Source organism: Hypomesus nipponensis, chromosome 19 (assembly GCF_054491055.1).
Source record: "Hypomesus nipponensis isolate SF chromosome 19, ASM5449105v1, whole genome shotgun sequence".
NCBI lineage: Eukaryota > Metazoa > Chordata > Actinopteri > Osmeriformes > Osmeridae > Hypomesus > Hypomesus nipponensis.
Window position 1 is genome coordinate 17640709 of NC_140379.1, and position 17607 is coordinate 17658315.

Here is a 17607-nt window from a genome sequence, read left to right on the forward strand (position 1 = left end):
TCCACCCAGACACGATGGCCAGCCAAATCATTCCCCAAATCAAATTTCCCTATCTATAAGCAAGGCAGGACGAACACAAAGGTGGACGGCACCATCCACAAGACCACAGCACAGACAGGCAGAATGTGTCAGGCCGGGGTTTTCAGGCACACATGCAGAGAGCGGATCAGGTGCAACAAAAATGATTTATTCAAAAAAAGGTTAACAAAGGGGTGCTCCACAGGAGGATGGTTCAGTCCAACAAAAAGTAATCCAGAAACAAAGGTAACATCCAAAACCAAGAAGGCGTACTTACACAAACAAACTTCATGACAGAGTGAAGAGGGAAGGACACCCAGTGCTTAAATAGGAAGTGTTGATCACCGCAGGTGTGGAGCCCAGTGTAGAAGAAGGTTGGTGCTAGGTGCTCTAGGGTGAATGTCCCCCTCTAGAGGGCTGGCGCCCGTGCGCGGGTGTGACAGAATGCAAAGGAACACACAGAGGATTTAAACCCACTCCCTGCACCAGTACACAATCTCAGTGTCCGAGTCCTGAGAAAAGGGCAAGACCATAGACAGAATAAAGGAATCCCTCACTCCTGTATCCTGGACTTTCACAGGCCCTTTAACGTAACTCCCAGTGAAAGACACACACCCATCAGATATAAAAGCACCAAAACCAGAATATTCCTTAGTCTCACGCTTAACCACATCAATCACCACCTCAGCAAAAATTAGCCGCCTCCACCGGAGCACTGACGGTAGCCAGCCTAACATGTCCAACACCTGGGCGACTCACCCTACCCCTCAGAACAGGACACTCTGCTTTCCAATACCCGATCTTATGGCAATAATAACCAAACTGACCAAAACCAACCAACCTCGGACCACAAGTTCGAGCACCATCCAACTTCGGAGGCCCAGACCATGACAACTCAGTGGGCAGGCCAACAGCCTCAGCGGTAGCAACATTTGAAACAGGTCTTCACAAACTTTTCTTTAAGTATCAGCACACACTCATCTGCTCGAGTGGCAACTTCAGAAACAGTGCCTACTCTACTCAAACGAATGGGCCATTATGAGGCTTCTGCTGACAAACTCATACTGAGCTCATATTGAGCTTGTTAATAAACAATTCATTTGAATCAGGTGTATCGGAACAGACAAACGTTTAAAACATGCAGGACAGGGGGTCCCTGAGAACCAGGGTTGAGAACTACTGATCTAAATCAAACAAAGAACAGAGTCCCTTGGAAGGTTGGGGCCATAAAGTGGGAAAGTCTTGCTGACTTGTGGCTGCCTGAGCCCAGCCTGATCAGGTGTATGACATCAGGATCATCAAGGTAGTTCCACCCACACACCAACTGGAACCAAGAACACAGCCAGCAAGGGACATAAGAAAGGGCCAACTCTGAGGCCATCACACATTAATGAATAATACTCAGCACATACATTTCAGACACTTATTTGTAATTTATTCATAATTCACTGAAGGAGGCAGCAACAAGTCACAGACATTTACAATAAAATCAAAGAAAAGGACATTATTTTATCTGTCACTGAACAATATAGAAAAATTAAGATAACACCAGTTGAATTTAATCATACTTCAGTCATTACTACATCCCTACAGCCAGAAAAAAAAGCTAATTGACTTTGTAGCAAATTATTTGTTCTTTTAAATGTTTAACAATGAAAATAGTATATGCAAGTACAAGCACAGACAAAACACAGACTATTAGATCTAGCAGTACTGTAGCTTCTATACGCTTTTTTACTATTCCAAACTGATCACTTGGACCATCCATTAAGTACCCTTGCATTGTGGTATTATTAGGAGTGAGCAAAACATATTCAGTGTAACGTGCCTCTCTTTCATTTAAGTTACTGACTCATACTGAGGCTCCAGTCTTGAAGTTGTTTCAATGTCCATTTGGGTTGAAGCTTCATATACAGTAAAGTCTTGTTGACCATTATGGGGTTCAGCTCTACAGCTTCTTTATCCTCAAACTGTGTAGAAACTAAAGTATATGTCTTCCTTCAGGCATATTTGCAAGTGAGTAGATTTCTTCATCTCTCCATCCCACCTCGTATGGTGAGCCTAAAGCCACAAATGGAAGGAAACAGGAAGTTAAATAGTGTTTTCTGCTATTTAAATTTAGACTGTGTATAAGCTTGATGCAAAGTAACTTACACTCTTAGTCGAGAGTATATTCTCCATTTTGGTCTCTGTAAAATAGTTTGTTTCTCAGTTGTGATCATTATTTCTGAATTCAAGGCATTTAAGGCATTATAAGTTCATTCGTAATGTCTATGTTTAGAACCCTATTTATTTTTACACTGAACAAGTACCTTTTTATCCTTATACCTTGAGATCTTGTCAAAAGAAAAGTTATATTTGGTCATCACTAGTGCTTTAAATTTGTGCTGACAGTGACGTTGAATCATAGCAGAAACCAGTTGCCCACTGTTTTGAATTTTGGTTTTGAAATAGAACTTACCTTTTGACAACCAATCTGTTTTCCTCACAAAAACGACAATGGCAGTTATGAGCAGGCTGAAGAGGACCAGGGCAGTCATCACATGCCTTTGTACAAGGAGAGGGTGCCCATCTAAAGACAGAAAACCGAAAAACATTCAAATTTATGAGTAAGGTTTAATACGCATTCGATTAGCCATGTTTGGTGTAAACACTGTAGGAGTAGCCTCACCTGATTTAGTCACTATTGGTGTTCTATCTGATGTTTGTATGATGATGTCCTTCATATCCACAGTCACTGTGATATTAGTTATCACCTTCCACTTCTTCTTCACCTGCAAGACACACTCATACTGTCCACTGTCAGCAGGTGTGACATTTCTGATCGTAAGATGATGAAAAGATGGAAACTCAGTAGACGTATTAGATGTAATATTTGACAGTCTTTGACGCAGGTTCTCATCAATGAGACAGTGGAAGTCATAAAGTGAAAAAATATTGTGATCCAATGAATAAGAATGAAGACATTAGGAGTTTCTTTCTGTATTGGTTTTGATCCAGAACACATTATATGACTCTGTTGTAGGCATGGTGAAATTACAGGGCAGGTGGACTGTGTCTCCAGTCATTTTGAAAACTGAATTTGTAATTGTCCCAGCAGATGTTACTAGAAGAAGGGAAATACATGTACTTACTTCTGACCTTTTTCCCTCTTTTCATAAATACAAAAAATCACAAAGGTCTAAATGCATCATCGCAGGTGATAGTGCTGCTCCAATAGCCTCAACATACATACACAACCATGCATATATATAAATAAATGTTTGAACTCACAGTTTGGTTGAATAAGAGCCACAATGTAGAACTCCACTTGGTCTTTTGGTTTGAAAGGAAAAAGCCATTGTGTAGTTTGTGCCTCAGCACTAAAATTGACACATGCAAAGAATCCACTAGTGACTTTCTTCTGTTTAAAACTTGATGAGCCATTCTCACATTCTAAAATCTTTCTGGTAGCACTGCTGTTACAATCAATCGTGTTGTCTTGGTCCAAGTCCATTTGCCAGCCATCTCTTTTACATGACAGTGAGATCGCTTCCTCTTTCTCTTTATATATAATTAAAAAGTTTCCTGTAGAGATAATAAAAAATACAGAATGTAGATCATTTGACGTTATAGACTCAATTGTAATGATAACGTTACCCTGCAGATGTCGCAATACCCTAATTTCACTAAATATTTATCTTGACAGATTATTTTGTGATCAAATGAACACCTCTCTCTCTCTCTCTCTCTCTCTCTCTCTCTCTCTCTCTCTCTCTCTCACACACACACACACACACACTCACACACACACACACACACTATGTGTCTGGTTGTTTTTCACAGGGGTCTTAGACATTATGCACGTCCCTTGTTTGGTATCTTATTATAACAACATGTCACGGCCAACCTGTCAAACAGGTTCCACCCTGAGAGATGTCAACCACACCACTAATATTTATTCTAAATTGTAAAATGCCAGAGACTGGTCCTTGCTAATCCTGTGTCTGTCGGTGACGTAAACCACTTGAGACATCAAAGAGACGTAAATAATGTAATAATATTCAAGGTAATCTCTATCCTGCATATTCAATGTATCCAATGCTACTCTTCGCATTTTCACACATTTTTGAGAGCCGATTCCACTTTAGGAACAGTTTCGGCTACTTGTAGCTCTAACTATGAGTAAAATAATAGCCAGCTGTAGACTACAATATGTAGGCCTACCTATTCATTATTCGAACATTGTTGTTCTGCTAAATATTAGGTAAGTGTTAACATTGTCCTTAGTGTATTCAACTCCAAAATTTCTAGTGGGATTCCCTCTGGAATGACGCGGCTCACTAGATACGGTTCCCATTGGCTGCGGGCTAAAAGGCAAAGTTTCCATGTATGGGTTGTTTGGTCAGGCTGCTCCGTCAAGTCGTTTAACTAACCCGTTCGGACTTACAGCGGCATTCGGTGCATGAATAGCATACAGTTCATGCGCCAGTACATGTTAAGACTTCGGAAGCAGTATGGACAGAGGGAGCTGGTCCTGAGGAGAATCCGTGCGTTCGGGAGCGCATCTAGGACTCCGTTAACTCTAGTTTGTTAGTGTTTCCTAGTTTTCTTGGCGACGTCCAATTTTATAAACAAACTTGAAAAAATATTTGGTTTGGAAGTTTTTTTGATTTGGAAGTATTCCTCCACAACACGGAATTACAGCAAAGGGACTCGATTGGCCTGACTACCAAGTAAGGAGAGAGAATGGTAAGACCTAATTTTTTCCTTAACTGAAGAAAGCAGAATGGTCTGTTGAGCATCATCTGAAGCTTAATAATATGACAATTCTCATCTATATGTGCAATACATGTTTAATTGCCTATGTTCATTAAAATTCAAGTCGATTTCATGAGAAAGAATATTCAGAAGTGTTGTAAAGTAGATTACTTTAGTAACGTGTCAGACTAAAGTATTTATTACTTTGACACAGATATTGTGTCTTATTGAGTTAATTTAGTGATTTTGTGAGCCCAAATCCACAATATCACTCTTTCAGTCTCTCTCTTATTCTATTCCTCCACTAAATCTTTCTTTCTTTCTTTCTCTCTCTCTCTCTCTCTCTCTCTCTCTCTCTCTCTCTCTCTCTCTCTCTCTCTCTCTCTCTCTCTCTCTCTCTCTCTCTCTTTCACTCACTCACTCACTCACTCACTCACTCACTCACTCACTCACTCACTCTCTTTCTCACTCACTCTCTCACTCTCATTCTCTCACTCTCTATTTATCTTAACTTCATGGTACCTTTGAACCTTCCAGGTAGTAAGAGCTTGCCCCCTATTTGTTTTTTAGCTTGTCGCTTTTCTCAGCTTGCATGCCTACAGTTTTACTGTCACTGCTCACACAGTAAAAAGTCTACCAAAATATACATTTGTATTCTACACATCTTTCGCCTTCCAGGCTAAAGGTAACAGGAGGTGTGATAATTGAAAGGTGACACCCAGATACAGTTACTATAGTAACTCTGACACTGTAGCAACACATCCAGCTCCCACTTCCTATGTTCGAGCATTAGACACTGCCCTTATTTGAATAAAACAAGTTGGCCTGTGTGAGCCACATGGTGACCAGTTTCTTCTGGTTACTGAGTGTCATGTCTGCAGCTTTAGCACACCGCACAGTGAGAGTTATGGAGAAGGCTGTGTCATGGTTGTGTGGCCTCTTCCTTTGTGTTTGACACTTTATTTGGGCTCGCTGATTCCCACTGGGGGTATCAGCCATGGCACACCTGAATCCAATAAATAGTAAAGTAAAAAAAAAAAGAAGAGAACTGAGTAGATGTAACCAATCCACTTTTTAAAGATTCATTCATATTCTACATTATTTTGAGTCAAAATAGTGTCATTCATTGACCAACCCCAACACACCAGACAGTGTCTAGAGTACATGAGGGTTTAGCCTCTGTCAAACCTGCCCCTCTAAGGATCCCATGCAGTACCTGTCCAGAACAGGTAAACCCTGTTGTTCAGTCTCTAATGTATTCCCAGAACACAATGCATGGAGCCTGTGCAGCTGGTTTCCCACAAGAGAATCTAAGGAACGAAGCTTACGTAACAGAGCTACAGCACATATCTGAACTCTTTGCTCCATTTCCCTGGCTAACTGTCAAACTGAGAATCTAAACTATGTTAATGGTGTGTCTGTAAATGATGGAGGCAGGAACTGTAGGATGGTACTTCTACTTTATATGTACTTTTGTAAACTCAAAGAACATTAGCCATGTTTAATTGATGAACTTCAGGTAGTTCTCATTCGCCACTGGCACACTGAAATGTCCCTCTGCAGCAGTAAAGAGACCCCCTCCAGGACCTGCTGGAGTTGGATATATTTTTTTTTATTTTGACTAGTTCTGTGTAGGCATTTCCCTAACTGGGGTGCTTAATTTCATGCTGAGCAACCAGGAGGAAATGGAGTGGTTTCCTTCTTGTGAGGTCACTTTTATATATGACATCAGAAAATATATCACAGACAAATTTACTGTGCTCTATGTTGAGGAAGCAGAACATGGATGGCAACCAGTGTTTGTTTACTTTGATTTGAACGGTGGAGACCTTAAACCAGATGTATTTATGGAAGTTTGAAACAAGGCTGCTAATATGATGCATTATAGCTTCGTCTTCATCTTGGTTTACAGCCTCATCTGTGTCTTCCGATGAAATCAGGCTCAGGAAAGTGCCCTTGTCTGTCTCTCCATTTCTCTCGGATGATGTCAGAGAGAGAGAATGAATGTAACACCGCTGGAAAACACAGTGTAGTTAGTGCAGAACCCTCCACTCTCCGAGGGGCTTTTGGGGGGCATAGCGACGAGCTCCAATATTTGGCTAGCGTGGAAAGGAGCAGACTGTCACTCTGACTGTCTGGAGTACCAGACAGTAGCATGGCTCACAGACCCACTCCCTGCCAGATGCTGAATACTAGGTCAGTATGACAACATATGGTTTGCATTAGCCTCTCCTGCAGGGACGTGCATGCTCGGTAACATCCCCCTTTTCAAAGCCGGAGTTACTTTTTCTACCAAATTCTTTTTAGCAGAATTGAAACCCTCTCTGAAAACGTCCTTGGGAACTTGAGATCTCGTTAAGCTGCTGACCACCTCTGTCAAGGAAACCCACGTTCTCTTCTTTACCAATCCCACAATGCTTTGTTACAAATCAGCTCCATCCTGTTTGGTTTCTTTGACTTCAGTATCAGCTAGTTAGTCAGCTACATCCTAGCTCTGCCACTGCCAATGGAAAATATAGACTAGATGAGAGGTTCTCCGTGAATGTTTGATTTTGGTCCGAGCTAAAATGACAAGAAGTTACTCTGGATCAAATTTGCTTACTCGTTGTAATCATCTGTGGTTTGTTTGTGCAATGTCAAGTTAAAAGGGCAAACAAAACATCAAAATCAGCATTAAAATACATTAGCTTTTTATGGAACATTCAGCATTGTCATTGCTCCTGTGATGTGCTACCATTGACCTTTCCACATCTATTTGTCGTGGTGCCACATCCTGCTGTGTGTGGATCTGTCCCACATTAGAGAATCCCACTTCACGGTAACCAAGCTTGATGTAATAAACACATCGACTTCCCCTTGGTTTTGGTGCTTTATTAAGCTGTACTCTGACCCTGATCATTTCAATGTTTTTCTCATAAGCCATTTTGTTGCTTGAAAAACAAATGAACTTGTGCTAACTAATGCCACCTGTTAAGGTTGTGTTCATGTGGGCCCTTCTTCAGTTAAGTCCCTGATGGCACTGTAAACATAAAGCCTGGATATCATAGCAACGGTAAACATCTTTTGATATCAAAATACCTCTAGAACCTTTCCTCAGCTACCTGACTTCTGGATATAGTGTGTGGGGTGCTGCGGTGTCATGCTAACTGTTAGCACCTCTCACTCCTCTCCTGGCTCAACACAGCTTCCTGCTCCTCCTCCTGGTTGCAGGACTGGGTTTGCCAGCACCTTCACAGGCAACATCACTTCCCACAGGATTTGAGGCTTAAATGGGTCCTCTCCCTACACTGGCTTTGCTGAATGGGTTAGGGTTGGTTATTATTTGTTTTCTCTATAAAAGTCTCCCATTTCCCAGTAGGGACCAGAGTGTACCAGGTCTGTTGGTTTATCCATGGTGTTGTGTTGGTAAATACTGATCCCAACTTGATATCCTGTTCTCCTCTTACAGATAATATGCACCGGTTCCTGGCATGGTAGTAATTACATTGCTGTAATGTTTAATGGCATTGTCCTTTTTTACATGGAAGTTATTGCAAGTTTTCTCCAGAAGTAAATGTTAAGCACACTTTGTTAATTTGATACCTTCCACAAACCTGCACTACAAAGCTGTAAAACCTTCCCATTCTTTTTTATAAAAGGTTATAAAAGGTTAATTCCTAACTGTTGTGGCTTGATTATCCATCTACTATAAACAGTCAATTGTGTTATGTTGTAAAACCCAACCTGAAGACAAATGTATTGGATCTTACCCACAGAGCTAATCTTCAATACGACCACAGCTGGTTTTGTTGACCTGCCTCTGGCTCTATGCAGGCACACATGTTAGCTCTTCACCTACTGACAAACACGCCCTGAATTCAGAGTTAGTATATCTGTGTTCCAGTAGGGAAGAATCATTGCTATGGTCTCTTCACTCTCACCTGCTCTGGTATGTAAATCTTCTGGGTCAGTATTAGTCTTCCTTCATGCAGGCATGTCATTATATGTTGAAGTAGTTGCACACGAGTCAACCTTTTGGACAGCATACTACTGTACCTAAAGCTGCTGATTACTACCTTCTGAGTTTGTAGCTTGAATTTGTTCTATTCACTCATGTTCGCTTTACAGCCTGCTCAAAGTATACCAAGTATACATTACTGTGACATTGCATGTGCATTCTCACCAGCCACAGACACCTGTTGACAGGGAGAAATGTGGCATAATGGCCACAGTCTCGCTACTGTTATCTCTTCAGCTTCTATCCACTGGGCCATTATAAGAGGAGATTGGAGGCCATTCTCTGTGCTGGGTTGTTATGTCTACCAGTAGGGACCTTTATCAACCAGTCTCCCCCACTGTGCCACAGGTCACTATATTTAACCCAATGTCACTCATGTGATGTCTAGTGGCACACAAGCTCATTGTAGCTGCACAAAGTACTACTCCCACCGTATTGCGCTTCATATTACAACTAGTTTGCCAACAACTTTGCCAACATGTTGCAAAATCAAGTACAGTGAGTATAACTCACTGTAGATGTCTTCATCTTGTTTCTAATCTGACTAATGTAGTGCTGTCGTTCATTGGAGAATCAAGGCCCAAAACACCCAATTGATGTCAGAAAAACACGAGCTAAAGACAGCTGGAAATAATTGAAATGGCTCTTTACTGTTCCTTTCAAAGCTGGAGAGGACTGTTTCGTTTATCATTTGACTTATTTTCAAATTTTTACAGCTCCTGCCAAAGCCTTTGAGGAATATTTTATTTGAGAAATGTGTCCAAAAGATTGCAGTTGAGTTTGGTATGTGAACATGAGCATTGAGTTGTGATCCGTTAAAGGATGTCACAGAGGAATGTAAATGTTTGTAGTTTGGTTGAAATATTCAGGAAAAGCATACAGCTGTATTTGAGGTTCATTGTCCAATAAGAGACACGTGCAACTATTTTTGCAGTGACTTAGTCAGACTGTATATCTTTCTAAAGACTGGGTCAGCTGCTTAGGCCACTCAGACAGGCATGAGCTGAATCACTGGAAAGACAAACAAATCCAAAATATAAGTATAATATTGGTCCTTGTCAAAAAATAGCATTGCACCCAGACAGACAGAGCATGCGGACGGTAAGCTTTCTCTCCTCATTGTGCAGGCTTGGCCTTTGAGGGCAGGTTGTGCGGCCAGACTCGGCAGGCCTGATGGCTTTCTTGGGAGGGTTGCTGCTGATGACTTCCTGAGTGTTTAACGTCAGCTCAGATGGGAGTTGTGTTGCTCTTGGTTGCTGGCCAGCACCCATTTCCCGTAGCCTGTGAGTAGGAGGGTCTATCCGGCATGAGTGCTCCACACCACCTGCTTTTCTTTTTTTTACTCCCCTGGCATCATCAGATGATCACCCTGCCCAGCATCTCTATAGTTTGAGCTGCTTTAAACAATGCCTGTTTTAGTATATACAGGGTGTTGTCACATTTCCAAACAACCTTACAGGTCTAGGTGGAGTTACAGTAAGCGTGTATACATGGATGTGATATAACGTGCATTTCTCGTTGGTGAAAACGAGGGAGTGCTCCCTCTTTTAATTTATGCCAAAAATAGATCCCCAGTTCCAGCCCTTGCTCCTATTTAATCAAGCTCCTGCATGTCTGGATTTGATTAGCTTCTCAGTTATGCGTCTTTTTTGTGGGCTGCTAATATCTCTTAAAAGCTGTTGTATATCTGTTCAAATCTGTTGAAGTGTGTTTAGGCAGGGCTGTTTTATGGGTGTAGTGGTTAATGTACTCCAAATGACTGTACTGTATCCATACTGTTGGCACTTTGCGTGTGGATCACTCTCTATGTGCACAGCTGCAGTGAGGCCCAAAAAATAAATATTGACTTGTATAGAAGTCAGTTTGTGTTCAGTTGCATCTGTCAGACAGCTGATATTATTTATAAAGTCACTTATTTGTCCTCTAATTTAAATAAGTCTTACGTCTCCTCTTTCCTGTTTTGTCAGGGATCTTAATGGGGTCGGTTCATAGAAAGAAAGAAAGAAAGAAAGAAAGAAAGAAAGAATTCAATCAGTCGTACCATCGTTGTAAAAAGAGCCATACATCCAATATACATGCTTGTTATGTTATGTGCTGATTCTGCACAGAGCTCAGACCCTTCTATCATTGTGTCAGCGAGATATCTCTCTCGCTCCCCATTGAGTCTATAAAGTCCAGCCACTGAAAGCACTTAATGTGTCTTAGAGAATAGACTGCAGCCTCTTCGCTCCAGGCCTACCACTTACTGTAGCAGTATGTCTGACCTTCAGCAAACTATCCCACCATCACTTGAGGGACTCTCTGCTCATGCCAACCTCGCTGTGCCGTAGCACTTTACCCACAGCCTTCAACTGTTTTAGTAAACACAATAAAAACAGCTCTGTTGCCTTGATGAGTCTCAAAGTGCTTTTTCCCTCCTTGTTCTGATTTCAGCTGTCCTGTCTGGGCCTCGGAAGGCTTTCTTCAGAAATCTAAATGGGCCAATTTGTTCAGACCATAACCCATGACTGCTTCTGGTCTAAACTGCTGGGCTAACTTATTCAGACTAGAGAACTAGGCCCTGTAATGGCAATAGACATTTCTTCCTAGCAACTGTTTTATTAAGGGGACTTCATTGCACATTCATTGTATTCATGCACCAGGAGGAAGTACAGTTTGGCGGTCTATGTCAAATTATTTTATTTAAACAATTCTCTACAGTTCATTGGTGTCATGGTAGGTAATACATACTGTTGAGCTCCAAATAATTTCACAGTGAAGAAAACGTAGAAAGACAGCTTCATCTTTCAAGAAAACATAATTTTGAGTCATAATTCAGGCTTTGAAAGAGCCTTTCCAACTGGCCGATGCGGTAGCTTGAGGTCGTAGTAAAATACTGACTTCCACCAAGTCTCCTGCCCATGTCCTTAATGAATGAGCATGACTGACAGACCACCCAGTTGGGCTCCCTGCTCCAAGGAAAAGAGATCCAGACTCTGAAATGGCCAGCAGAACTTGTAGGGAGGGTATTGAGGCTAATTCAAATTTGGCTTTTGCATAAAGGCTTTATTTACTCACCTAACCTGTTTGGATCAAGCTGTGTTCAGTGAGGGAGATTACAAGGTTGTGGTAAAACCCTGCCATGGGCCCCACTTTTTGGTCATGTGTGTCTTAGATTAGTCTGACAACCAATGGGATGTTAAAGAAGGAACGGTTATTCCAGATTTTTTGTTTAACACACACAAAAAAGGGGGCACCGTGGTGTACTGTATTTTAGTGTGTCGATTTTTGCTTATTATTTGTTATTGAAGTCCAATGCATAGCCTATTTTCCCTTCATACGGGGTGGGTTCTAATGTGGCTGTGTTTGGCTGAAACCTGAGCCTGGACAAACACTAGGAGTTCACAGGAAGTCATATGAATAAGCACACACTGCACATGGTTTGTCTACCTGCAGCCAGCAAGAAAAATACTGAGGCTGCTCTATACTAGCAGTGTCAGTGGTGACGTATTCACTGTCTAGGTTTTCTAAAGGGTTCCTCCCTTCGACCCACATTGTTTGAGATTAGGTTTCATCTGTCCTTTACAGTCACTTTTGGTGGGGTGAATCCTACATCCATTTCATCAATTTTTTTGTGGCTTGTAGCTTACAAAGTGTTTGACAAGTGAGATGTTCTGCTGTATTTATAAACTTATTTCCAGTTGGCTAGACATTTTGCAACTGCCCCTATATTAGCTTACACATGCTGAATATAGTACATTACGTCTGGGATGTACTGGGCTTGCCCTGGGTTGGGTATAAGACAGAGTTCCTGTGTCTTTTCTGAAGATGTATTCAGCATTTAGAGCAGCCCTGCCCTCCCCTGCAGGCCGCAAAACTCTACCCTTCACACCAAACGTCCTCTATTGTGCTGTAATGAAGCCTAATGCATCTACATTTGGGTAATGCGAACTCCACTTTTGACTTGTCCTACATTTAAAGGACTTTGAACAAGCCGTGACCCAGATACATTTCAGTGTTGAGAGGGGAGACAAATAAAAGGCAGAGTCAGGAACCGTGTTAGTCTGCATTATTGATGTTGGCATTGGCTTCCAAAGCAGGTGACCAAGGACTGGGTATGAATTGCACAGCAGATTGAGTGAAGCCCTGAGCAGGACAACTGTTATACCACCACTGCCTCCCATCACTGACAGACCAGAGTTTAGTGACAGGGCAGCTTGTGTGCAGGCGATAATGGCTTTGAAACACATTGATTGATGATACAATACTTATATTTTTATGCCTTTAGAGGTTTGGGTACTCAGGACTTTTTCCACTGGGCCCATGTCTGCTGAAGGCCTTGCATGGAGGAGCTATTACTGCCTAGCCAGGAGTCCCAGACGAGGTCAGAAATGTTTTGACTGATTATGGCAGGACAATTAAGTCTGAGGAGTTTTCCTCATCTTGGCAAGGACAACTCCTCGACTGGCAAGATGATGAGGGCAGCGGTGGTGTTGGCAGGGCATGGCTGCCATTCAGACAGCAGGGCCTGCCATGGTGACCATGGTCCAGTCTTTCGTTCTAGAAGTTTCCAGTGTCACCTCAAGGGGCCGGGGCCGAGGCTGGTGTCTGAGGTCCTCTGTGACCCTAATGAAAACCCCATCCCTCTGGCTGCGGTGGTTTCACACTGTGACTCATTGTCCACCACCCCCCCCCAGCCCCCTTCCCCTGGGACAGCCGTGTCTGACTCATCCTCTGACTCCTCTCTCTGATGCTTGTTTTGTTTGGTTCCTGTCCTGCTATTGGGAGGCTCTCAACTCTCAGTCAGCACTATGTCTCTGGCTCGTCTCCCCAACGAGTGGTTTTTTAGAAAGTGCAGACTCAGCAGTTAATCCCCCAGCCGTGATAGAGTCCAGGTGGTTGCTCTGTTTGGAGTGGGATCCCTCCAAGAGCTCTGTCGAGTTTACATCGCACTAACTATCTGCTTGACCTACACCAGAACTGAGGAGTCACTGTTAAGGCAAGGGGAGATGTAGGAGGATCAGGGACATGAGTTAATGAGGAGTTGTTAATACAGACCAATGTTCTGCTATGGTCAGGGGTTAAAGGTCAAAGCTGATGCATGGCTGTGGAACCCTGTGCTGACCAGGGTCACAGAGACAGGAAGTACTCACTAATGCTGCACAGGGCAACAAAGCCTCTTTGATCGAATAGGTTTGAAGTTTGGGTAGTTTCGTTTTTTCTATCAACAAAATTGGGTAATCTTCTACTGTGCATTGGCCCAAAGCCTTTCTAAAATCTTTCCAAATCATGTTAATCCTTCCCAGGGAAGGAAAACATCTTAAGCAGGATAAGAGTAGAATTGAGAACCAGGTCAAGTAAACTGCTACAAGGTAGCAGCACATGTATGCACTTATCCAACACTGGGAAATGGCTCTTGGATGAACAAAAGCCAATTGTAGCCTTTTCATGGCCAAATCCCAATTTTATTCAGGACCAAATCCTTGGCTAGTTCCATGTCGTCAGAACAGACAGCACAAATGTATGTTGTGGATGCAACTCATGACCATCTGTGTCTGAACCATGTTTAGCCTCTAGATTAAATTGAAAACTTGACTTAAGAGTCCAGAAGCTTCCGAAGAACTAACTTCTCTCCTACAGTTGGGACCAGCACTTCATTAAAAATCCTTTTCCTAATCTGCTGATAACAGCCAAGTCTCAACCATGGTCAGAGCCAAACCACAGCATGCTGGAGTGCCTGTGGGTGTAGGCAAGGGAGGGGGAGGTGGCAGCGCACAAACCATCTATAGTTTGAGCATCTCAAGCCTGTATTTAGCCTTCTGTATCTCTTCTCTGGACCAACAACGTAATAAGACTCAAGTCTCCCAGCCCTCATTGAACTGAACATTTGATGGGTTTGTCTGACGGTGGGTTGAATTTTAGACTGTTGAGCTACACGTTTGCTTGGAGACTTAGCTCATGCTTCGGGGGAAGATTCAGATTTGGGGCAGAGCAAAGCTCTGAGATGTAGTGAAGACTGGCGTTGTGTCGGGTGGCTGGGGTGCTGGGGTGGACTGCCGCCTGTGATACTGAATCAAACCCAGCCATTTCCTGTGCCCTGAGCTCAGCTCCCCTCAGCACTCTCCATATATGGTAATGGTATTTGCATGAAGGAAAGCCTAGTCTTATGGATCTGGGGCTGGTGCAGGAATTCCTCAAATGCTGCTGGATTAACTTTGGCAGAAAGTTCTGGTAGTGAGGGCTGGAGAGAATGGTGAGGGAGCGGATTGTTTTTTCAGAGGAAGAATGAGATCAAGACATAAATCTGTTTAATCAGAGTTCTGCTCTGACAATGGTCAGGATTCTACTTCCTGTGGTTGATGTTGTTTTGACAGATGTACGCTCATGAAAGGAATGTGAATGGAACTGTAGTAGAGCTCACAACATTACTATTCCCATTCAGCTCTAACACACATACATACCCCAGTGTGTGTATGTGTGTGTGTGCATCTGTGTACAGACTTGATGTTCTCAGAGAGATATGTGCTGGCTCCATGGTGATGTTATTATTGCTAGCTAGCTCCAGCTTCCTGGTTGTCTCCCTGTGGGGTTGTGTGCTTTCAGACCGACACCACTTATCTACCTCAGGTTTTCCACCACCTGGGGAATCACTTACTGCACAGTACAGCCCTCACTCAACTCTGGTTGAGATGCTACTGTAGAGCTCAAACAAGAAATTGACTCTAATCTGAAACATATTGTTCATTTAATTCCTCTACAAATAGCAAACAGGGAAACTAGAAAAGCCTTTTCTGTTCCACATAGACTGAACTACTTGACCTTTAGCCTCTTGTATTTCCGGCTTATGACCTCTCTCGCTTGAAGCAGAATCTTCCCCAACAAGGCAATAACAGCATAAAAATAGCATCCTTAAATGGCAGGCTCAGTTCCATTGTATCCGGTGGTTGAACCAGGGTGGTTCCTTATTTAAACGTGTAGATAGAGGTTTTGTCCCATACATCACAAATGGTGTTGGCTATGAGATTTGATGTAAGATTCCCCCAAAGCTGAAACACCGTATACCATATACGTATTTTGTGCACATCTTTGTGTGTATTTGAGACTGTGGGTCTCTGATTTTGTATGTGTGTGTGTGCCTGGTTGTAGCCAATAGTGTGACTAATCCCCACTCCCTGCATCCTCCTTTTCCTACGACAGTACATGCCATCTGCAGGGAGGTGTTGATGAGGTCACTGCCTATGACATCACCTGATATGCACCCTGCTCAGGTTGCCATGGACAGGAGAAAGCTGCCTTTTCTTCGTCTTGAAAAAAAGTTGTAAAACATGATAATGGGTACCGTCTGGAAAATGAATCTCGCAGTAATTGAAGTCGTGTCTCTCTAAATGCACCTAGAAATGAGCTGAGAAGGTAGTTAACATTCCTGTCCATGTCCCATGCTTAGAGAGTCTGTAAAGACACAAGTATTTATTTTGTTGGTGTAAGAATATCTCGCCACCCTGAAGATCATTAAGGACTTAATTTGTGCAATCTTTCTGACTTTGTACAAGTCAATTACTAAGGCTTGCCATGGCTTTCCATTGGCCAATTATGTGCTGTGGTTCTGTCTTTATTTTCCTGTAATTCCACCATGCCTTGACTGGGTCGTTTTGGTATGATGATTTGGTTCAGGCATGATAACTTATTTTCATTGTTTTTGTTTAGTTTAACAATAGATTACCATGTGCCAGCTGCCAAACGGTGGTCAATATTGCACTGGCCAAACAATTTGAGACTTTAGAATGCAAAATTATGAGGACGGTTTAACCACCTATCCAATCTGAATCACTACAGAGGTGAAATCAAAGGACTCAAGCTGAGGAAAAACTTTAGAAAAGCACCAAAGTTCAAAGCCTCTTGCCTTTGTTTTCAGTAAAGATTAACTATTGTATTCTGTGTGTGTGTGTGTGTGTCTGTGTTTCCCAAGTTAAATAATTTAATGGTCAGAGGTGACGTGTTCAGTGTTGACTAAAGCTCCAATTCTGGCCTGGCACTTTGATTGGTCCCCTGTTAAGGAGAGACTCACTCCTTACAGCACATTGTGATGCTATCCACAGTAGCCAGATGACATTGACTCATAGCACATGATGAATGAGCTCAGCTTACTGGAGAGGCCGCTCTCAGCAGAAACACAACCGGAACGAAGGGAGGAAAGGAACAGGGGGAGAGGTAGACGGTAGTCAGGATATGGCATCAAAAAAGTCTTTTGGCTTCTCGACAGCACTTTTGGGAATCCTGACCCTGCACCTTCTAAAAGCTCAAAGAAAACAAAGCTTAACATCTGTGTGGATGAATGAAGCGTTGGAGCATGTCCTTGTCTGTGTGAGAATAATGTGTTAGTCATATGGACGCTTAAACGCAGTTTTTCTTCCTGACCGAATGTTTGGCTGCCTAATCTAGTAGTCTCTCCCAATTAGAGTAGAATCACAAGTAAGCTCACTCTTCAAATGTAATAAAGGAAAACTGATGCTTATTCAATTATACAGTATCTGCCAGGGCAGTAATGTATTTTATGGATACTAGCCTATTTAAATGTTACTTTATTCATATTATAGAGTAAACTAATCCTGTGTGTGTGTGTGTGTGTGTGTGTGTGTACAGGGGAGCCGGGGCCACTTCCGGTACCACTGGCAGAGCCACAATGTCAAACAGAGTGGAGTGGACGACATGGTGCTTCTCCCGAAGATCAACGAAGACGCCATTGTGGACAACCTCAAGAAGAGATATATGGATGACTACATATTTGTATCCTTCTGCATTCACATCTTACACTTACATGAGGAATGACCAAACCCTGACACCCGCACAAACACACTTAAACATCCGCCCACTAT

General features: G+C 42.5%; 1 protein-coding gene and 1 long non-coding RNA gene across 3 annotated transcripts in view; one reads left to right on the forward strand and one right to left on the reverse strand.

Annotated features, from left to right (window-relative positions):
- Positions 1 to 1480: 1480 nt before the first annotated feature.
- Positions 1481 to 2919, reverse strand: LOC146247287 (uncharacterized). The gene is made up of 4 exons (XR_014732315.1): positions 2690 to 2919; positions 2480 to 2590; positions 2173 to 2207; positions 1481 to 2079 (listed from the first exon to the last, which is right to left on the reverse strand). It is a non-coding gene; the product is annotated as an uncharacterized LOC146247287 (long non-coding RNA).
- A 1503-nt stretch (positions 2920 to 4422) lies between these two features.
- The window catches only part of myo1ea (myosin IEa), a 41726-nt gene continuing 28541 nt past the window's right edge, over positions 4423 to 17607 (forward strand). For both annotated transcript variants that reach the window (XM_084681711.1, XM_084681712.1), the window contains exons 1-2: positions 4423 to 4749; positions 17375 to 17518. In XM_084681711.1, coding sequence (XP_084537837.1) covers positions 4747 to 4749; positions 17375 to 17518 — 147 coding nt within the window. In that variant the 5' untranslated portion in view covers positions 4423 to 4746. The remainder of the gene's footprint in view (positions 4750 to 17374; positions 17519 to 17607) is intronic.